A 23,097-nucleotide genomic window follows, 5' to 3' on the forward strand; every position below is an offset into this window, starting at 1 on the left:
AGTGTGTCATATGGACCAGAAGCATATATGAGATTTTGACCTAGTCTTGTTTTTTGGAGTATAATTCACGGCAGGTTTTATACAACAAGCAACCCCTTTCAAATGTTACATGATCATTTCTGTTCGTGAAAAATATTACCAGTGCAGATGGTTGGTGTTAACCAAAATCCTGAATTGTACTGTAGACAATGTCAGACAGACTAAAACTCCTCAATCAAGCTTTAAAGATGTGCTCTAATGGCTCTCATTGTTCAAACCCAAACCTCCTCTCAGGTAAAGCTTCCCCTCTGTAAATCTCTGTTTTGGCTTCGCTCTTGCAGACACAGGAACACCACATTCCCGACTGGAATGGCTCATTATACCACAAACTGGCTGCAGGTTTTGGAGCATAAACATTCATTTGCACTGAGCCCGGCTGGTGCCAAAGCTGACTTTGTCTGTCCCAGCGTGGGTAAACATGGCAGCTATCAACATAGACAAGCCTGGGCTGTTTAGGAACACAACACTCTGCTGCTGTTTATTGTAATGGCTGTGAATGTGCACATCTGTATTGGCTATCCACTCGCAGCTTATGGTTTCCTCTCAGTTTCTTCAATTCTTCAGTTTCTTTATGATTACTTTTCTATTTATAATTTGTTTTAATTTTGTTTCTAAAACGCTGACCACAGCACTCTCTCTTCCTTTACACTTAATTCCTGTGATGCTCCCCTTTTTAAAAACATTCCACCTTTTTTTTTTTTTTTTTTTTTTTGCGCATGAAAAAGGTACACGGCAACCCCCAGTAGGTCACAGTGCATTAACCACACTAATAAACCCATTACACTGCAAAGGAATGCGATCCAAATGAGAGAGAGGAAAAAGGGTGTTGAGTGATGGTGATAAAGTAAGGAAGAGAGGCTGATTTTGGCAGAGAGGAGTGGTAGTGGCAGGTGGGGTAAAAGCCTCACTGATACACACTCACTTTACGTATGTGTGCGTGTAAAGCCTCCCATCTATTCATTACCTCCTCCTTCTAGCAGCGTTCATTAACGGGAGGATCTGCCATCTTCTGCCAGAGCATTGCATCACTTTGTGCTCCTGCATGGCTCCTCTTCTTGAGCATTAGCGTCATTGTGGGGCCAATTACAACTCTGCAGTGCCATTCGGGGGCCATAAATATCCACACAACGTATTCACAACCTGCCATGCTCCTGTGAGGAAAGAGAGGAAGCAGAGAGGAGGAAGGGAGGAAGAGAATATGGGACGCAGTGGTGGCTGAATGCAGTTTAAAAATGATGTAGAATCCGATCACAGGAAACGTGTTTTGTTGCAGAATGGATAGATGTGGGTTTGTGGCTCTGCAGTGTCACAGCAATTAATAATTCAGTAACACCTCAGGAACACTGGTTCAGGAATGAGTAAGGGGATCGTACTGAGACTTTAAATAAGGGGACTAATATGAACATGAGTAACTAATATTTAATGATTTATTACCTATCTATCTAGTTACTGTATATGAATTATAATATTATCATCTACTACATAGTAATCAATTACCAATAGACAACTATAGGTGATAATATGTCATTAAAAAGAAGTTTGTTCCTGATTTGGTGTTCACATATTTTTTGGTCATTTATTATGTTTCTATAATGTAATTTAATTGTTTTAATTTAATTTTACCCACGTTTATTTCATTTAGCTATTCATTTAATGTAATATAATTGATTTAATAGACTGTAGAAATCTTTACAGTGCCCCTGGGCAACAAAAAGCTAACTCATGAGGTGTCACAGAGAAAACAAAAGATAAAGTATCCAATTGTCGTCTGCTTGTCACACTTCAGCTAGGGTGGCAGAATATAGGGAGACGGAAAAGAAACCTCTGGTAGATGAAAACTGTACTTGTAAGCACGTCCATTGGGCAATATATACTTGAAACACACATTTCAGAAAGTACTTTCTACTTACGTGGTCTTACTTGACAAAACAAGTCTCATTCTACCTCACCCAACATGCAGAGACACTGTGTAGGTTTCCAATGTGTGGGAGTGGATGACATGTTTGGTTTCCTCTGATGCTCTGCTGACACCATGTGATCGCTGCGGTAACTGCATCCACCAGTCAAGGGCCAATAAGGTGACTCCATGTGTGTGGGGGGAAATGCTGGGATTTGTTGCTGTGTACAGTAACGCCCAAACAACACATTCATCACAGCAGACGTCCCTGCTCCTCTCCTAGTGTGCCGAATTGATGAACCATCAACGCAAGTTTCATCGTGTTCACTTTGTATTGATAAAGCAATCATGCATGCTTTTTCTTCTGTGTATCATGCTTTTCCCCCACTCTCAAGACAAATGGGGTGTCAGAATTATATTTTTTCCCCCCCCACTTCTGCTGGTTTGCTTAGAGGAGGATGTGGGGCTCCAAACAGGGGGTCGCAACTGTTTTCTGTGGGAAATGAGTCACAGCTGGAGCTTTAAGATGAACTGTAGATCACACCCTCATCCACCAACATGAAGGAATGAGAATCACCTCCATGGAGAGTTTAGGTTAGCTTTCTTTGTTGCAAAAAAACTGATCAATACACAGACATAAAATTAACTGGCAACACTTGTGATGATTGGTTGCTACTTTTCTGTGTTGTTCTCAGTTTGAATATATTTGGGTTTTTGGATTGTTGGTTAGACAAAATAAGCAGATTGAAGACAGTGAAGACAGTTTATTGACTAAATTACTTACTGACTTCAAAAAATGAGAAAATAATCCTTAGTTGCATGCTGAGATACTGCATGTCCTTTCTCTTTTAAAGTTACTCCTTAGATTTAATCGTGCACTTCTATAAAGTTGAGAGACTTGCAAGAAACAGATTTACGGAATATTTTTTAAAATCAAAGCAACAAAGGATGAAATATCCTGATTTTAGTTCTTGGTAGGGTCAACCTTAGAAGACAATTCCCATAATACAACCTGACAGCATCATTTGTTACGCCCTTCCAGCCTGGTAAATACCCACATTTCAAAGTCTGTAGACCTAGAAAATAAACATACTGATTTTTTTTCTCAAGTGTATAAAAAGCAGTGAACAATTTAACTCTGCAGCAAGTATGACTCTGAAACATCACAGATGCCTCAATTTTTTTATTAATTCTTCTACAGTATACAAATATTCACACACAAAATGTTCTCAAAAAAAACCCTAATGTCTCGTAAACATTCATTTTCTCCTCTTGCAGTTCTGACTTCTATTTCCTTCATAGTGTGCTGTATTGTCCAAGACCTTTCAAATATATATATATATATATTTTTAAACAGAGGCCATTGGATCCTCTCGTCATTGTGTCGTTCTGTCATCCAGACACACCTCGTACACGGCATCGCGTCGCTGCAGAGACGGTCGTCACGTAGTCACATGACCCTGTCGAGCTAAGCTGCAGCCAGGACAGCCAGTCCAGGATGAAGGGAAGAAGGCAGAAATCACAGTGTGAAGCAGGAGCTCTTGACATCAGTGCGCTCGGAGCAGGCCCAGAGGTGAGGAACAGGACCGTATTGCATGGGTCAGCTTCGAGCTTAGTGTGTGACAGGGTGAAGATCTTGGTGTATCGATCAGATGTGGATCAAATAGTTCACAAATAGTATTTGCCTTAAAATGCACGATACAGTACGGCCAGTGTAGTCAGTTGTCGATTACAGATTATTTTTCTTTTTAAATAACATTTCTTTAATCATCTTAAACTTGACACCTGACACGTGTGTATTCTTTAATGTGAGAGTACCGTGCATTTGGCAAAGAATTATTTGCACAGACGATTTGAGTAAAATCTGGTAGTGACACCAAGTTTTAGAAGGTGACAAGGTAATTAAGACAAAACATGGACATGGTATGTTGGTATGGCTACAGAATGCAGTTAATCAAGTAGTAAGGGACAGCACGATTACAGGGAAAATGACACAGGCCATTGAACTGGTGTGGGTTAAATCTGCATATGCAATGAACCTTCTTCAGTGAAGATCAGCTCATAGGAACCCCCACCAATATAAATCTATTTAAAAACATCTATAAGAACATAATAATGTGAAAACAAAGTATATATATATGTTTATTTATATATATATATATATATATATATGTTGAGACATGCATGAGCAGCAGCATTAAAGACACATCATATAATTTTGGCTCTGACATCATGTGTTGTGTCTCAAATGCCGCTGCCCATGTATTCCTCTATTCTCTATGTTTTTATTTAATATGTACTCCGCAAGCAGCGGCTCTTTCCCAAAATACCAGGAAAGCAGTAGTGCAACAAACTTTTAGCAGGATTTTTTTTCCAAAGGAAATAAATCAAGTATGTGAAAGTTCAGAAGCCTCCGTAAACCGGAGATGACTTGAAGCACATACGGCTCGTGACCCGAACACTTCACAAGATGCAATCCATAATTTGAAGAGGGGGAAGTGGTTTGGACAGAAAACTGTCAAGAAATGTTCTAAAAAAAATCTTTTGACCTTTTTTTTTCACCACACACAAGAATTTTCTGAGTCACACTGTGTGCTTCAAAATAAGTTTATGGACTGCACCTTTAGACCCCGACACTTAGTGACTTTTTGGTTCAAAATGAAAAGAAGACAGTAAACATGTCATGCGTTATGTCTGTCTGAATGACAACTGACATGACCTTTGACCTTTCATTGACTCTTCCTTGACCTTTGCAGGTTTCCTTGTGAGGCTGAGTGAACTAAATAAAGTGGCATTATTGAAAAATAATGCTACCACTCTGGGAAACATTAGAAGGCACCCAGACTGAGCTACATTCCATCTCTGAAGACAAAAAAAAGAGATAATGAAATGTTTTAGCTTACAGTGATGTCCATTTTTACATAGTATTAGGGCTAAAACAACTTTATATTTTTATTTTTGTCTCTCACTATCTCACTCTGCAAGTTTTATTTTTTCTTCTTAAATAGGCTTTTGATTTTAGAGGAGGAGCGCTTGGTTTTCTCTCCATTGTCGCTTGAGTCTTGGGAAGAGGTGCTTTGGAGCTTGTGTTCTCTCCCCACACTTCGGCCCTCCGAGTCTAGGGAGGTAAGAGATGGGTGACGCCCCACGTTGGGCAGCATGCTTGGGGGCAGCTGGCCAAAGCTGTAGGACTTCTCCAGCATACCGTTGTACATGCCCTTCCCCGTCTGAGAGGTGCCGTGCCCCTGTGAGAAAGTTGCGCTCTGGGACTCCGGTATGATGCGAGTGATGTCAGGCGAGCCTCTGTGTGCAAACTGGCGGTGCTCCAATGCCGGGGATGGCGAGGTGGAGGGTGGGCCGGAAGGGGTGGTGGCCGGAGTGGGAGGCAGAGGAGGGGGCGTGGAGTCCCTGAGGCTGCTGCTGCTACTGCTGCTGGTGGTGTGGGTGGTGGAGGCAGGGAGCTCCGGAGTCTGGCTGAACAGCAGCAGCTCCTCGCGGGAGATCTTGCGGTAGGGGGTCTCTGAACCTGGCGTGCAGGGGTTGTGCGGCTGCTTGCGGCCAACGGAAGAGCTCAGACACTCTGTGTCAGAGCTGCCATCCTGAGCTGTTTCCCTAAGAGAGGAGAGCAGACGCACACATGTCACATCTGCCAAACTGTTATCACATGACATAATTATGAGGGGGGAAAAAAGGTGCTCAGTGCCCATGTCTCTATTTCTATAACTTTTATGCCTGGAATTGTAGTTAATTTAACTGTAGTGCTACTTCTGTGTGAGTCTCATGGTGCCAAAAACAAATCAAATGTCACATACAGTAGGTACTGCACTTTTGTGACGGATTATATTTAACCACAGGAGGATCTGTAGGTGGAATTATGAATTTTGACATCAAGTCATTTTAATCTCATAAATTAACCCTGACAGTTGACAGTTGAAATATCAGTAATTGGTAATAAAAACCAATTTAAGCAGTATAAATATTGTATACATCATCGATCACCATAAAGTTTTATTAAATCAATTAAAATAAATAAATTACTTAATTTCATTTCATTTCATTTTTTTTGAAAGATCAGATATATCCAAATACATGCTAAATAATACATATATGTAATTTCATATGGATAGAGCACCATGCACACAACATTTTAGCCACTTTTTTTCTTGGGGTTTTGTCTTTAATAACACATTAGTAAAGCGAACTGGGGAAAAAGTGCTACTTAATCATGTTAGACATTAATTAATGATGGTGTATCGTGTGCAGCTTCCACTGGAGGTAATTCATGCATCCTCCACACTACATCACCTGATAATGAATATTACCATTTAACCCCAAGTTTAAAGCGTTAGTAAGAACGTCTGGATAAAACACCTGTGAGTCCAAACTGTAAAACCATTCCGCGGCGTTCCGGCCACCGCTACATACCCCCTCCTATCCAAGCTGAACATGATATGTTCGTCGTCTGCCTCAGGGCGATAGGAGAGGGACGAGCTGGCCATGGACAGCAGGTCGGGGTCTGGAGACATCAGGGAGGACTGTGGGGAGCTCATCAGGCTCCGGCGGGAACGACACATACTGCTGCTGCGCGTCAGTGAGGGCCGGATCAATGTGGTCGCTAAGGAAACGGTGATAAAGCACCAGTGAAAACCAAGTTATGATTTTTGCATTCATTTACATCAAAGCAGAAAATGTCAAAATCCTCTGCTAGCTTCCTCACTTGTGAACTGTGGAATGATGGGAGGCGTATCCTCATCCAGGTCATCCACTCCTCCTGCGATAGGGTAGGGGGGCACCGAGACTCGAGGCATCACCACCCAGCTGTGGTCTGAGTAGAGACTTGCTGTCAGGCTCGGCAGCCCCGAGTTGTTGACAACAGGGAAGCCGCAAAGCTTCTCGATCTGTTGCCAACGGTGCAGACGCTCCCTCAGGCATGCCGTTACCTCTGAGAGAGATTTCCTAAAAAAAAAAAAAAAACACACAGACGAATGAGGGGTCTGTTCCTGCACCAAAGTCTGTACATTAATTGTACTTTTTCAAATCGTGTCAGACTCGGTAAAAAGCTGTCTTTGCATTGATTAGTCAGGATTTGCACACAAGCCTGCTGGTTTTATATTCTTCTGCCTACTAAAGTGTTCATATAAAAGACTTTGTTCTCTCTTTTATGTGACTTTTCCTTAAAGATCAAGGAATCCTTTATCAGCGTGGGATAACTTGGATAAATGCAAGATCATTTAAGTTCTAAGTTTAGGAAATCTTAGGTTGTTACTGAACACATTTAACACAACTGAATTATGTGGTCAAGTCTGTGCCAGCTCTTTTACACTGGACAGTCAGATATAGTCACTGTTCAGGTTTCACACATGAAATATTTAGGCTATGTATAAATATATACAGACAAAACTAAACATACTGCAGATAACAGTTCCAGCTGTATCAGCTCATATTGATAACATGCCAGCATAACATGACCTTCTATTCAATATGACACCTTCTGTGTTACATTGAGTATCAATAAGTGATGTCATTGGCTCACATTACTACAAATCAATACAGTGGGTCAAGGACAGTGATGAGACCTCTTGTAGCCACCTGTTTGGTTGTACATACAAATGCAAGTCATTTAAAATCAGACTGTGTGCCGCATTAAATTAATGTGTGTGTGTGTGTGTTTGTGTGTGTGTGTGTGTGTGTGTGTGTGTGTGTGTTCGTTCTTACTTGGCTTCTAGTATCTTGTGGTCCACCTCGTCCAGTGATGAACTGTGGGCTACGTGAAGAGTTCCAAAAACAGAACTTCTCTTCTTTTTTATTTTCTCTGCCTGAAAAGCAAAAACAAAACATTTCATTGATCAATTTTTGACTAATTATCTCTATCCAGACTTCACCTCTGTGGTCGGATGTTATTTAATTATGACTGGTTTTAAGGATTCTCTGAAAGCCTCTGAAACAACATTTATTTTAACAGTATTATCAAATCCCCACTGTGACCATGATTAATGAAAGTGAGTTCTGTTAGCGGCTCTTCAAGGCAACATAAGGCTCGACTGATTGCTGGTCAATATGGACTCTCCGAACTGAAGTGAGACGAGGCTGACATTAAGTCATTAATCAATCAATCTACTGTACGTTTGCACAGTCTTAATTAAGGTTACAAGTAACAAAACAAAAAAGAGCAGTACACTTAAAACATAATTTGGCCTTTTTTTCTATTATTTCTACTGTACCACCGATATGTTTGTTGAGACCTGTTGTAAACATTTTTGGCAGCATTTAATATGGATAGCCCCTGCCAGTCAACACCCAGGACATAAAAACCCTAACCCTAACCCTGCCAGTCAACACCCAGGACATAAAAGTCTATGCCTTTAACATATGTTAAAGGCACATGTTACACATAAGTTTATAAATGATTATACATATAAATATAGTCATTTCAAGCTAGAAGTTTAAAACAGAATCTAATCAAATGCATTAATTTAATAAATCAAAATCAATGTTTCAATACGAGAAATGTAAATTCAAATTTCTGCAATTTAAATATTGCACAATCTCTGCTCAATAATCTTCTTAACTTCAAGTAATTTTCTTAACTCTTGTGTCATCCTCCTGGGTCAAATTGACCCTATCTGTTTTGGCTGTTCCTTCCTTCCTTCCTTCCTTCCTTCCTTCCTTCCTTCCTTCCTCCCTCCTTTCCTTCCTTCTTCCCTTCCTCCCTCCTTTCCTACCTTCTTCCCTTCCTTCCTCCCTCCCTTCCTTCCTTCCATCCATCCTTTCTTCCTCCCTCCCTTCCTTCTTTCCTTCCTTCCTCCCTCCTTTCCTTCCTTCCTTACTCCCTCCTTTCCTTCCTTCTTCCCTTCCTCCCTCCTTTCCTTCCTTCTTCCCTTCCTCCCTCCCTCCTTTCCTTCCTTCTTCCCTTCCTTCCTCCCTCCCTTCCTTTCTTCCTTCCTTCCATCCTTCCTTCCTTCCTTCCATCCATCCTTCCTTCCTCCCTCCTTTCCTTCCTTCTTCCTCCCTTCCTTCCTTGACTCGAGGACAACAGGAGGGTTAACACTTGTTAACTGATGCTAGAAGGTCTGAATGTTTGCAGGTTGGCTTAGTGGTAAAAAAAAAACAAAAACCCACTGTGAGTCACTTTAAGTAAAAACATCTAAAGTTACCTCATCCTTTGCGACGCAGAGCTGAAACTCAGCACTCTGTTTCTTGATATTGTAGTATTGAACTTCCACCTCGTGTGTGAGCTGGAGCCATTTCTGGAGAGCTTCAGGCACCGACTGCTCAGACTGCATCTCCTTCTCTGCTCGCTTCAGAGCCTTTCTCACCTACACGGGAGGTACAGAATACATCAAGGTTAAATTCGCTGTCAAATATTTAACAACTTTTCCCATGAGATTGTTGATCAAATACTGTAAGTGAGGGTGAGTGCTTTTTGAATTTCAAATGAGCCGCATTTTACTGTTCTTCAGGCATCGCTGTGTAAAAATGAGCCCAATTCTGGCTCGTCTGCAAATGGAGAACTCATTACCAAGAGGAACTGTTAGATATATTGGTGCTGTATTTTTTTATGTGAATGAAAATGGGGCAATCTTGTGGGTATGCAAAGAAGGCATTTTGTGGGAGAAATGAAAATCTAACATGAAAAATATAAAATGAATCTTTTCATTTCGAGGTGTTAAAGCAGCGGAAATGAATACATTTACATGCATAAGTAATGTTTCATATATTGGCTCTTTGAATAGAATATTTAAAAGATGATTTGTGTAATGATCATAAATGTCCTGCATACATGATCCAATAGATTATTTCTGATGTCTGTATTGAAACTGAAGATCGTAAAAAAAGATAGTTTTTTGTTTTCATTACCTTGCATGTTAAAGTAGCTAGTTAGCATTTAGCTAGTTTGTAATACTGAAGAAGTGTTTATATCAGCCCCATAATACCTTAACATTTCACTTTCTGTGGCTCTCTTGAATTTGTATTCCACTTATAGCATATTTCATTACAGAGAAGATACTGTTAGCTCTCCCTTTTTAGTAAAAACGTGTTAAATGTCAAGTAGTAGCCATATTTGCTATACTTATGTGGCAGACCTCGCAAACTGGAGTCCACAGATATAAGGTCACATCTATAAAACAGTCTATAAAACTGTTGACGGGACACTTAGAACTGCAAATAAGGTCAAATATATTATGATTTTTTATGCATGACGGTTTTCTAATACTTTATATAAAACTTTCCTCAAGCCTAAATAGCTAGAACCTTTTTGTCTCAAGCACCAGACGAGCAATTCTCCTTTGATTGAATAGGTGCTTTGAATGCTGTGTCCATCTCTTATAATACATCCATGAGTTTATCTCATCCACTTAGCATTTCGGACAAACATGCAGTATGGGAAGCCCCACCTGTACTAGCTCCTCCTCAGCATATTTGAGCCGGCTGAGCTCACATTCAGCGCCCTCACGTAGCTCTCGAAGCCTGTGAGCCTCCTTTTTGGCTCCGGTGATCTCGTCTCTCATCTTCTCCTCAAGGTTTTGTTTCTCCACAACCACCGTCCGGTTCTCTTCCTGAGCTTTTTCTAGCCTGCGAGTCAAGAGGAAAAAGAGACACTTCACCAGTTGAGAATATAAACATTTGACATATCTATTTATATCTATGTATTGGTATACATTCAATTAAAACCACTTTCTTTCTCTTACCGGTTCTGCATATCAAGTAGACTCTGCTCAGCATTTTGCAGGCTCTCCAGATCCTTCATCATCTGAGAGACGTGCACCCTGCTGGACTTGTTCTGCACATAGGCAAACCAGCAGCCCCCAACACCAATCACTATGGAAATCATTAGGATGAAGTCTTTCATCCAGTTATGCTGTGGACCTGCAGTAGGGAGGCAAGAACATTAGTGGCTTTTACAAATACTATACATGTTTCTTTAAATAATTAAGTTTGAAATATTGTGCATACTTACGGAGAGGGGGGCCAAAGAGCACTGCATCTAATGCCTTTAGATTTAGTTTTTGTTTATGTCGTTGGTCTAATATCTTCAGCTGCATTGACATAAACAACGGTTCATTTGCCGCTATTCTGAAACATGGACAGAAACAAAGATCTACAGTGAGAATGAGAACATTTAGTGCATGCAGTTAGATTTCAATTTTATCTATGTGTATACAGTTAAGTCAATGGGCCCTATCTTCCCAAAATAGGGCGCAGGTGTAGATCCAAGTCTTAATTCCTGGCACATGGCGCGTGGGGGTGTGAACATATTTTTCCAATTTTCCCAACCATCAGCACTGGTGCACTCTGGGCTCAGCCAGGTGCAATGTGGCAGAGAGACTGAATATGTTTATTAGTGGGAGGAATACATAATGTCCAGGTGGAGTCTAGGCGAGTTTCAATAATGACCATCAATCACATGAGCTCCTCTCATTGTTTTTAAACGCATCAACAGATGAAATGAGAGTGATAGTGAGAAATGAGTTCACCTCTCTAAATCACTTGATGTTCCAAATTACATATTCAGGACATCCCAAATATTAATTTCCATCAATGCAAGTATGCTGACAATGTTATAATGAAAATAAAAAAATATGTGTGGTGGGCAGGGTGTGCTACAGCTGCTTGTATACAGGTGCAGCTGCTTATTCTGACCAAACAATAAAAAAAAGGATAATTAATACATTTAAACTCTGCAGCTCAACTTCTCCTCTGTATATTTGAAAGTCATCATCTATGCTTTTAAGTATATATCCTAAATAAATAGACCCAAAATCAGGTGTGGAACTTAGCTGGTTAGTGTATCACTGTTTTGTTGAAATATTTAAATGATAATTGAAGATGTTAATGCTGTGCAGGCTGTGTGTAGTGTAGAGTAAGCAGGGTTGTGTTTAAACCTGTTTTAAAATGTTGTCATGAGTGTGTTTTATTTGTTCACGGCATACAGGATGTTGATGTATGCTTTCTCTGTTAAGGAAAGTCACAGGAGCTCCGGTTGTCGCTTTTGTCATTACAAGGTTACACGCCCATGTGCAAAAGTGGAAACTCACTGTAATGATCCTCATGACATGACAGAAAATCCTCTAAACTCAGTTCATGCTTTTATTTAATAAATATGTCCAGACAGATTTTTAAATCTTTATTTAGTCTTTTTTTTGTATGTAATTTGCTGCAGCTGAATAAAGCCAGTGCTGTTTTGACACACGTTGCACATGTTTGAAAAGCACAGGAGCATTTTCGCTGTTGAACCTGGAAGAAGTTTTTCTATTCATGCCACAGCAGGAAGGCTTAATGTGAGAAAATATTAGTTAAATAGCCTGTTGTCAACTCTTCAACTTCTTTGACTACATTACATTGTTGCATTTAACCCTCCTGTTGTCCTCGAGTCAAGGAAGGAAGGGAGGAAGAAGGAAGAAAGGAAGAAGGAAGAAAATGAGGAAGGAAGGAAGGAAGGTAGGGAGGAAGAAGGAAGGAAGGAAGGAAAGGAGGGAGGGAGGGAGGGAGAAAGGAAGGAAGGAAGGAAGGAAGGAAGGAAGGAAGGAAGGAAGGAAGGAAGGAAGGAAGGACAGAAGAAAGGAAGGGAGGAAGGATGGAAGAAAGGGAGGAAGAAGGAAGGAAGGAAGGAGGGAAGGAAAGGGAGGGAGGGAAGGAAGGAAGGAAGGAAGGAGGGAAGGATGGAAGGGAGGAAAGATGGAACAGTCAAAACAGAAGGGGTCAATTTGACCCGCAAAGACGACACAAAGGTTAAGAAGAAAGTGAGGGAAACAAAAAGGTTAACTGTGAGAATAACAACAGGAAGTAATACCTGTCTTTTTGTCTTGTGGTCCTCAATGGAGAGCTCATGTATGTCGCTATTGTTTACATGGTGTGAACTACTGTATGTAACTGTAAGTTGTCAAAAGTGATTCAAAAATGGATGGATGAAATAAATCTCAATTACCTTTATCTGAAAATGTCTTACACTCATACTGATACTCAGAAGTCCAGACATGACGCATATGCTGACCACAGTGTATCAAGATCACAGACACACTACTAGATCACTCTCATGTGCGCTCTGCCTAGTTTGACCTCAGTGACACCACCATCTTCTTCCCACAAGGGGCGTCTACATACCAGCACCATCTTAAATGGCCCCAACAACATGGCAGCCTGTAGAAACCATACCCCCTTCCCTGTGACATCACTTCATGAGTCAGCGCCCACCGGTCCTGTGCCGTAACACGAAACCCCTCGATAACTCCCGACTCTCACTCACCTTTCTGTACTCATGCCATATGTGCAGTTTTGTGGGGAGTCACATTCCACAAGTGTCCCACCACCATCTGAGTTTCTAATGTAATATCTTTTTAACATTTACACCTTCACAATGCTATATAGGTAGAATTACTGGATATATTGCATGCTATTTGAAGATGCAACTATTAACAGATTGTAATGATGGATGCATTTAACATCATGTGACCTAAATTGATTGACGTGTTTAAGAGGTGCTTATAAAACCAGACTCAACATGAACAACAGTGGAGGGACCTTTTCTAATAAAACAGCATAGGCATAAATACACTGTGGTGAAGAATCTACTTGTTTGACAGCATCTTTTTCCCCCTTGTGTTGCCTTTTCTGACCACCAGTGGGCAGCATTACACAGAGTAATGAAAACTAAAGCTGCCTTTGGGTATTATAGCAAAGATCATAATAAACATCCCAATTAGAGGCAAAAAAATGACTTTAACAAAATTTTACATTAAAGTGCAGAGCAATATTGGTATTGGTTTTTGCCTTATTAACAGCAGTACTGAAGTGGAGCAGTGGATGGTTGTGTTAGTATTAGGTTGTGAGTGATAAAGAGGTTGCTTGAGGTGAGCTGAACTAACCTTGGTAACGTGTTCCCTGTGACCCGGTAGTCCCGGAAGTTTTTCTCATACTGAGGCAGCTCCACCGACTCCTTCAGCCAGTGCACTGTGTCCTCCGTGGTCCAGTTGTGGACTGATAAATGAGGAGGAGAGAAAAGAAGGCAGTTTTAAGCATTCAGATAACCATTTTACCAACAGAAACTCATAAGTGAATTCCCTAAAGCTTTGAATCCTCTTGTTGTTCTTCATACTTGTTTAAATGTTACTGTTTTCTGAATTTGGCTGTTGTTAATAAAGTTGAGAGAGAGAAAAAAATGTATATGTATTTAAGTATACATTTTACATAGTCAGAATTAAACTAAAACTAGCAATGAGTGTGACTCAGCAACCCATGAAATGTCACTTTAAGTTTCCCTAGTTTGCATTTATATGCCATATATGACACAATATAATTGTAGTTATTAGCAGACATTTTAAGTGTTTATTAATATACAGTATTTGTCGACAATTATAACCTCACCTACGTAGTCATATATTATTATAAGTGTGTTTTACTATTTTGCCATTCATGATCTGGACCCAGTCATGAACGCCCACAGGAGTTATAGTTGTTGATAACACTTGTATCTGTTTAAACCACATTTTAGTGTGTTATAAACAATTTATTAACCTGTTTATATACTTCTTCTTATAAAGGCTAGATAAGGAAGAGAAACATCAAATATTTTCTTTCATTTTTTTCCAATATATAACACATGCTCGTTTCAAGTTGGCCGCCTTGTTGCAGTTAGTAACTGAGTGCTATGATTACTTTCTGCAGTGTGTGTGTTTATTTCAAGTACTAAGGAAGCATGAGAGCATGTTAAAAAAAACTTTCCCCAAAGCCTCTTAGCTCCACAGATACTTGCCTGAGTGAAAAACAAACACTGGCACATACAGACATACGCACGTACAGACTGAGAGTCACAGATTGGGGGTTTTGTTCACAGACAAATCGCAGATGTGTTATTACAGATGGTGAATAAATGAGCCCTTAAACTTTAAGGAGTATTTGCATATGTACGTAAATCACCCTCTCCATCAGCCCTGGGAGTGCTCACAGAAGTCTTTAAGGAGACACCATCAGCTTATCATGAGAGTGTCTCACCTGCTGATTACTCTTTACTAGAAACCTGTGTCATGTGATCTGGTGTATCTTTCAATCTCCCTTCCTGTTCTCCTATTTTATTAGATTCACTTTACACGGGAGATGTAAATGTAGAGGTGTTTGTGTGACCTTGATTAAATTCTCTTTCTTTACCTTCACAGATCTTCCAGCTCCTCCATAGCTCCTCCACAGTGATGTGCTGGTCTTCTCGGTGCAGGTTGCTGTGCTTGTTGGTTTGCTGCTGCTTCATGTCTTCTATTATAAACTACAAAAAGAAAAGAAGGCAGAGAGTTAACTTTTCCAGGACTTTCAGAGATGTCACAATAAAAGTATAGTTTTGTTAGTTTACAACGTTTTGCAGTGAACTTTCTTCTTTCCCTGAGAACTGTAGGGGAGATTGTGCTTGTCTGTGTTTCCATGTGTAGTTTTGACAGAGAGAGCTATAAAGAGCTGGCTTTGCCTAAAAGTCTGGCTTCGGATCACACACATACACACACACACAAGCACACACACACTTTCTTTTCTCTCTCCTTTCTTCCTTTTAGGGACTTCGAAAAGAGAAAGAGAACCATAGCAGAGGCATCATTTCCACCTGTGTGTGCATGTGTGTGTTTCAAGTTTCCGGCTGTCCTCCTTTGGTAGCTTAGAACTAAATGCCACTGCAGAGAAAAGCCACGGTAAAACCAAAACAACAAAGAATTGCCTGAACACCAGCAGCATTAACAAGGATCATGGCTGACTACCAAACACCTCAAAGCATTCATCTTGAAGCACTATGTAAATGTGTGTGGCCTTGGCATAAAACTAAACTTATAATTAATGTCTAATTCATACATTCTAGCTGCTTTGATAATTAATTAGCCTTTAAAAAAATACTGCAGTTAGTCTGAAAACATGGACTGTAACTATGGTGGGTGCTTTGACTGTATTCTCTGTATTAAGTTAGCATCCAGTGGGTGTTTTACAATGCAAAATTATAGTCATTTGAACTAGGTAAGTAAACATCTAACACCACGATAGATTTGAAGTGAACTATGTCATTAGCTCACCAAAATTACATTTAGGGTTAGTTAGTAGTGCTTTTTCAGTACTATTATATGTCAAGACCTGATATGACCACACTCCAAACACTCAAATGACAACACAATTAGCTCTCAAAGTTAGCTAGCTAAACTGTAACTAGGTAAACACTGTTCAGAAACTGGATTAGGCTTCAAGAAAGTACTATGAATTGAATGTAATTAGTATTAAAAGGTTAAACTCTGACACCCACCCACCATTTGGCATCCATTTTGGCCTGCAGTTAACCACATGGACTATTTTTGATCATTAGGCCTTGAGATAAGTTTAGCAAGTAAGATTTTCAAAGATTTCTTTTACAACGTTAGCCTGCCAGACTAGTTTGAATGTAAAGAGATAACATATTTTAGAGGTTTCAGTTGTACTCTGCTATGTAAAGTAGCTTAATATCGATACATTTATGACTTTAAATTATCAAATTTATGTAACTCTTCGTAGCATTAGCAGTCTACGAATGTTCAAGCATTTTGCAGGTATAGTAATGGATGGTAAAAGGTTAAATTGATAGTTAGGAACATTATCTAATCCAATTTCTTGCCAAGAGTAACATTAGAACACCAATACCATTTTTATATCTGTGCGCTAAGTATGGAGCTGGAGCCAGGGAGATGTTAGCTTAACATAGCATGAACCCAAACACTTTATCACGTTATATTTCAGTTAGTGGACAAATGAGACACAACGTGTTATCTAATGAGGTTTAGAGGTGCTGGTAGGTGTATTTTCTAACTTTGGACAGAGCCAGGCTATAGAGTTCCCACTTTATGCTTTGCTAGGCTAACCACCCACTAGCCATACAGAGCATTTGGATGTGAGAGTGGGATCAAATGACTCATCTAAAGCTCTGCAAATGAAGTGTATTTCCCAACATTTCTTAAATTCAATTCCTTTTGTCCTAGTTTTGGAAGTCTAAATTATTGGCCCAATAAAATTACCACAAATGCTGATGATCTAATGGTTTAAAATTGAAGTAAACACACCTTAAGCTTCTGTTTTATTTATTGGATTAATCATAGATATGGTATGCTGGAGTTGCATGCAAAATTGTAATACCAATATATTATTATGTAAGCTAACAGTAGGCATGCTCATGTGCAGCTGTATGCTATTAATCATTGCTGAGGGACACACAAAGACGGACTTAGCTGGTAAAACCGCGAGTAAACATGTCTAAGCAAAAGTTTAAATTTACAGAGGAATTAAAAGTTGCATTTCAACTTCGGTGTGAATAGTTAGGAGTTGAATGTACTGTTTGAGGTAGTAGCAGATGGCAAATAGAAGCTATAGAAACCTCCTTTTGTATCTAAAGTATAAAAAATATACTTTAAATATATAAAACTGAAATTGCAGCTGAAGTCGCTCTGGCATGTAACTCCATTGTGAATCACAGTACAGATCAATAAGTTTCACATATGACTTGATAAAGACAGCAGATCCTAACACAGCTTGAAAAATGTCATGTGCCCACAGTAAGACAGAAGTGATCGTCAATGCTCGACTGCACCAACATTGTTCTGAATCATCCTTAGAAGCACTTCACTTATCATGAAGTAGACAAGGCATACATGCAGATGGTGTGGTCACTGTCTTCAAAATCTACCTTTTTTCACACATGTCCACTGTGTGCATTAGTGCTACAAGTGTGAAATTGAATACATAATGGCAGCCTGGTGTTGAGAGCCTGCCTGCTGCACATGTTTCCAGCATTTTTCCTGTCACTGACAAAAAATCTCCCGCAGTGATCAAAGAAATGAAATGAAAGTGTCCTCTGTGAGATACACTTCTCGCGCATACACTCGATATACAAATCACAAATTCAAGAAACAGGATGAGATGGTACTTAAGTTGTCAAAGTGAACAAAGATGCTGTGCACTCATTTCTCTTACACTGAAGAGATTATTGGCTTAAAAGCATGACAGACATTGTGTGAGGGTGAAAATGCATGTACTTCACTGGACAACACCCATATTAAGAATTTTTGTCATGTGGACGAATCTGAAATCTCAAACACCTGTAGGATAAAGGTGTGCCAGCCGGTAATACAAAATGCTTTTATCAGCAGTCAAACACTTTCACACACTGACCTAATGTATGACCCAGGATTAAACACACATTCGTGCATGTTACCATTGGCGACAGATTGTGAGAAAATACAGGGGGTGTGGCAATTTACTACAGACCCTGCCTGGCGCTACATGTCTTTATTCAACATGATTGGGTTTTGATAGCAGTTTATCAAATCTGAACCCAGTATCATATTTGCTTACCAAATCCAAAACCTTTCTAATCTCTTATCAAACCTATTTATTTGCCTACACACAAATAAAACATCTCCGAACTATTATAAGCATAGTATAAACAGTTTTAAATAGCTAAAATTCAAGTTACCCTAACCCAAACAGATGCAATTTATGATAGTCAACATTGGCCGTTTAGGTAAATAAGTAATGGGTTAGGGTTATTTTGATGTTAAAGCTAAGTATCTAAAATTAAATCAGCTATCCCACCAAAACTCCAAAAACTCCAACTCTATTATTTAGTCTCCTGGAAGGTTCGTGCAACACTATAAAGCTTTACTGCATTAAAGAACAGTCAGATATATGGCTATAGGCCTATAGGTGAACACTGACATAAACATAGTAGCACAGCACTAACTACAGATTTATAATGAGCTTAAAGCAATCCTACACTAACTTTATAGTTGCTGTTATAGCCTGTATTCACTCAGGTCAAAGTTATTCCTGAGGTCTTTGTTTTGGTCTGAAAGGGCCTTTTAGCGCACCAGTAGTGGACAAAATACTCCGAGAAGACTGAACTCTTTGCACAAGGTTGTTTTTCTTCTTCACCTTCTTCTTACACAATACAAATGCAAATGAGTTCTCTTGCTGACGTTGAGACAGGAACAGAGTGAAGGAACCAAATGTCTGCTGAGTCACTGGAGAGACAACAATGTGTGCAATACTATTCCAAATAAATGTCTCCCAAAGCCCTTAATGCTCACTGTACTTTATGAGAAATGAAGTGCTGCTGGCAAAGACGCGGTCGTCAAGGACACTTGCCAGAACACATGAACAAGAATAGGAAAGTCCTGATGAATTAAGATGAGCACTAAGACGTACTTTTGAAAAAAAAGTCTTATATGGGCAGTTTCATTTTTTAAATATATTATCACCATACTCTGCAAAAAGCTGCTACATGAGAGCATTAAACATGTAAGTGGTTGAAGTGCTGCGTCATGAAACTTCTATTTCCAAGCAGGGAGAGTAACTTTGCATATGATCAAAGGAGGCTTTGTGAAGCGTTATGGAGTCATATAAAGTAAGTGGTGAGCCGCACATATAAAGATAGGTCTTTGTGTGGGTGCCTTGTGGCTTCTGTGGTTAACAGTTTAGATAGCATGATAGCTGTGTTAATTACAGCCACGGTGTGTAGCCTACTGAAATGTCAGAGGACCGCAAACAAAAAAAGGGCACATTCAGGAATAGGCTAAAAAAAGCTTGACCGCTAAAGAAGGAATAAAGCAGGCTTAGATTGTGTTTACACTTTGATATGATCGTACTGTAAATGCGTCTTCCACTGGGTAACAAAGAGTTTAAGAGTACGAGACATAGGAATAGGACCAACACAGCCCTGAAAAGACAATAATACAAACACTTATTCTATACGTACACATGCACAGAAAGGGCTAGCACAGAAAGGGTATGACACGTCGTCAGACACTGGCAGGGGCAAACACACACATACACACACACGCACACACAGTAGCAAACAAAGACATATTTGTTCATGTCAGATTCCAGATAAGGGGTGGGCTGAGTTTGAGACTCTTCCCATGAGCCTCTGCTCTCTCCAGCAGTCTACTGTGACTCTGTGACTCTGCTCTCCGTCGGTATCTACTCAATCTATCCACATCATCTCATTTAATGAAAGTTATTATCCATCGCTTATCTATCATCATCACCTTAAGTAGGTTTTTCTTTTTTTCTTCTCCTACCTCAGCGCCCGCTCAAAACACATTTATATCAACCTGATTAAAACTTGGTGATGAGAAACCGCAGAAAGAGGATAATTAGTTTGATTAATTGTTATTAATATATTATAAATTTAGGGCAAAAGGTTTGGTATACTTGGACATGATTTATGAGTCATGTGAGCTACTTGGAGCACTACTGATTTATCACACAGTATCTCGGCAGTCTCAAATGTGAAACCATCACTTGCATGATCAAATCTTCCTCGTGCTTTTTCATTTTTTCTTTTCCTTTTTTTTTTTTTAAGTATTCAGAGTTGGCTCAGTGAGGTTTGTTACTTTGCCCAAGATCAAAGGGGGCATCTAGTTTTAACAGAGCAGAAGAGTGGTTAATAGCATTTTTCACATAGTCTGAGATGTACTAAGTTATCTTCAAAGCAGCGTAGGACTGCGATATTTGACCTGAAGGAGTTTGGTTGACCTTAATTACTAAAAAAAACATTTTCTCACGAACCTTTACTTGTCTAAGTTTTGAGATATGTTTAAAGATTTCTACCCTTATACAATGGTGTGTGTGTAACATCATATTGAGGTGAGGAATAGTTATTTGCTTTCATGTCAAAGTTAGATGAGAAGATTGATACTGCTCTAATTAGCATGCTATATCTCGTTTGTAAAAATAACAATATGTGGTTTCAAGGGGAGTTATGTGCTGCAGCTATTACTTGGCAACCAACGAGCAGACGCACTCCAAGAATACACTGCATCCGGCTGCTAGTTGATTAGTCAGCTTAAGAGGAGCTGGCAGGTGGATTGCTGAACTTTGGGGGGGGGGGCAGCTGTTTCCCCCAACTTACAGTCTTCATGTTAACTAAGCTAACTGTCGCCTCGCTAGCGCTGCACTTAACTCGAGCAAGATACTTAGTATATCTTCCAAAATGTTTCTTTAAACTATTTGTATTGTTAGATATCATTAGGTTTATTTGGATGAACTGATCCCAACACACAAGCAGCAGGTTGTGAATAAAATCTCGCTCTTGAACGTTCCCTCCATAACATACCCAGACAAGTCAACAAACCTTCAAGAACATTCCTCCTTTCTATAGATGCAGTCGAGATGCTGCATGAGCCTCCTCTGCTCATATCAGCCTAAATAAAAAGGCACAGATGTAGAACTCACTAAGACACACACACACACAAACACACGCAGAGCAGCAGCAGCAGCACCCTGCTGTGATGTGGGTTGTGTTCTTGCAATTTCAAAGTGATGCAACGCGATCCAGTGGGCTGTCTCCTTGGCAGACTGGCAGCACGCAGCCCAGCACCCCCCGAGGAGAGACGACATGCACCTGCTGTCCCCCAGCGACTGTTATCAGCAACAGACCCCTAGACGTCACCCAAAACCCCTGAGGACGCCCAGGCTCGCAGAGTAAGAGACAGGATTATGTTTAACAGGATTACAGCTGCATTTTGATTCCCTATAAAATTCTTCCACCGTCGTCAAATTGCCCAAGCCCAAGGGTACTGTGAAAAAAAAAAAAGTGATTTGATTTTAAGACTATAAATACTCACTTGTCAAGAGTTCTGCATTTCTAGTTTGTATTTATTTAGGCTGATGAGGCAGGCAGGGGAGAAATATTTGACAGTTCTAAGATCTAAGACCAGAACAAGTAAATATAGCTTCAGGGGAAGCAAAATCGATCACATTCTGGGTGTTTTTTAGCCAGTTTTCTGAGCACATATTAAAATAAACTTAATTTCACTTCAACTTCAAATGTCATATAATCTTGGCAGTGCACAGTAATGCAGCACCAAATATAACCCTTTTGTTCAACACACTGATCGACTGTGATGTGACTGGTTGTAAAAGAGAAGCAAGATACTTGTTGGCCTTACCACTTCCTTGTTTGCTTACCCCGCCTCACCACTTCACAGTAAGTGTCAATATGTTTAAGCACACACGTTAATGGAGACTTTTTTTGTGGTGTGTGTGACTGTGTCAAATGGCCCACACTGCTGGAGCCAAGTGTGCAAAGTAGACCTGAGGAGAGGAAATCAATAAGATGTAAAACTACAGTTCAAAAAGCAGAAGGAATCTCTATTCAAAATGTATCCGTATACATGTAAATGTGATAAAATGGTTTCACTATTTTTCACTACACTCTGTACCCATGGATACCTCTCCTGTTGTGACCAAAACAGCAGCAACAGACAGTAGCAGCCACCCAAGCTGGCTGCCGGCCGGATATATCCATTCATTCTCTTCAGATAAGCACGGATCTGTATAAGCAGAATCATGGACCAGCCGGCAATCGTAGGCAGTTGCATCTGTCATATCAATGACTCAGCAACCTGCAACTTATCTGTGTGTGTACTTTTCATCTGTGCGTGGTGATATAAACTGTGAAACATGGGTTTGTTTTAATATGTTCGCAAAGGGTTCATTTCCCTGTAGCTTAGCAACACTGATTGGTGTTAAGTTACAGAGAAATGTTCAGGGTAAAACACGTCTGACATTACAGAGCTGCCAAGTAACTCACAGGTAGCTGATAAGATATTAGATTTATAGCTGTGAAACACAATTTTCAGTTTTAATGGAGACATTATGATGCGAAAAGAAAACTCCTGATGTAAAAATAAGCATCAACACAACAAAGGAAATCTTCTTTGTCAGATCTTCCTGTTGAGATCCTGACTGAGGGAGTCGTCAAAGCAAAACATGCCAAAGTCTGTTCATGAATGACTTCAAAATGACTGAGCTGAGGATGCTTTCAAGTGTCATACACACACTCTGAAACATTTTTTTTCATTTGTGAAGAGCAGCTTTTCACTTTTTCCTGCAATGCCACAAATGGACAGGTTCCAACCACACTGGTATGCAGATAGTCGATCCTTCTTCCTTGAATATACCCACAGAGAAAGCATGAACTAAGATTTTCTGTGTGTTCTGTGTAAAAGAACACCTCTGACTTCTTCTTTCCCCATCATATTGGCCTCTATTGACAGATTTTCTTACATTTACATTACACTGAAGCCAGTCAACATGCTGGTCAACTACACTGTCGTATATCTTCGCTGCCTGTGTGACAAGTCCTCGTGTCATCTGCACCGCCAGCAAAA

The 23,097-nt window shown here is 39.9% G+C and overlaps 1 protein-coding gene across 1 annotated transcript in view; it reads right to left on the reverse strand.

Annotated features, from left to right (window-relative positions):
* Positions 1 to 3,115: 3,115 nt before the first annotated feature.
* stim2b (stromal interaction molecule 2b) overlaps positions 3,116 to 23,097 on the reverse strand; it is a 40,758-nt gene continuing 20,776 nt past the window's right edge. Inside the window, exons 3-12 of the mRNA XM_053343415.1 lie at positions 15,080 to 15,191; positions 13,801 to 13,912; positions 10,896 to 11,011; positions 10,627 to 10,804; positions 10,333 to 10,510; positions 9,091 to 9,252; positions 7,652 to 7,752; positions 6,654 to 6,892; positions 6,308 to 6,551; positions 3,116 to 5,548 (exon numbers count right to left, since the gene is read on the reverse strand). Coding sequence (XP_053199390.1) covers positions 4,924 to 5,548; positions 6,308 to 6,551; positions 6,654 to 6,892; positions 7,652 to 7,752; positions 9,091 to 9,252; positions 10,333 to 10,510; positions 10,627 to 10,804; positions 10,896 to 11,011; positions 13,801 to 13,912; positions 15,080 to 15,191 — 2,067 coding nt within the window. The 3' untranslated portion in view covers positions 3,116 to 4,923. The remainder of the gene's footprint in view (positions 5,549 to 6,307; positions 6,552 to 6,653; positions 6,893 to 7,651; positions 7,753 to 9,090; positions 9,253 to 10,332; positions 10,511 to 10,626; positions 10,805 to 10,895; positions 11,012 to 13,800; positions 13,913 to 15,079; positions 15,192 to 23,097) is intronic.

This window comes from Scomber japonicus, chromosome 22, assembly GCF_027409825.1.
Source record: "Scomber japonicus isolate fScoJap1 chromosome 22, fScoJap1.pri, whole genome shotgun sequence".
Taxonomy (NCBI): domain Eukaryota; kingdom Metazoa; phylum Chordata; class Actinopteri; order Scombriformes; family Scombridae; genus Scomber; species Scomber japonicus.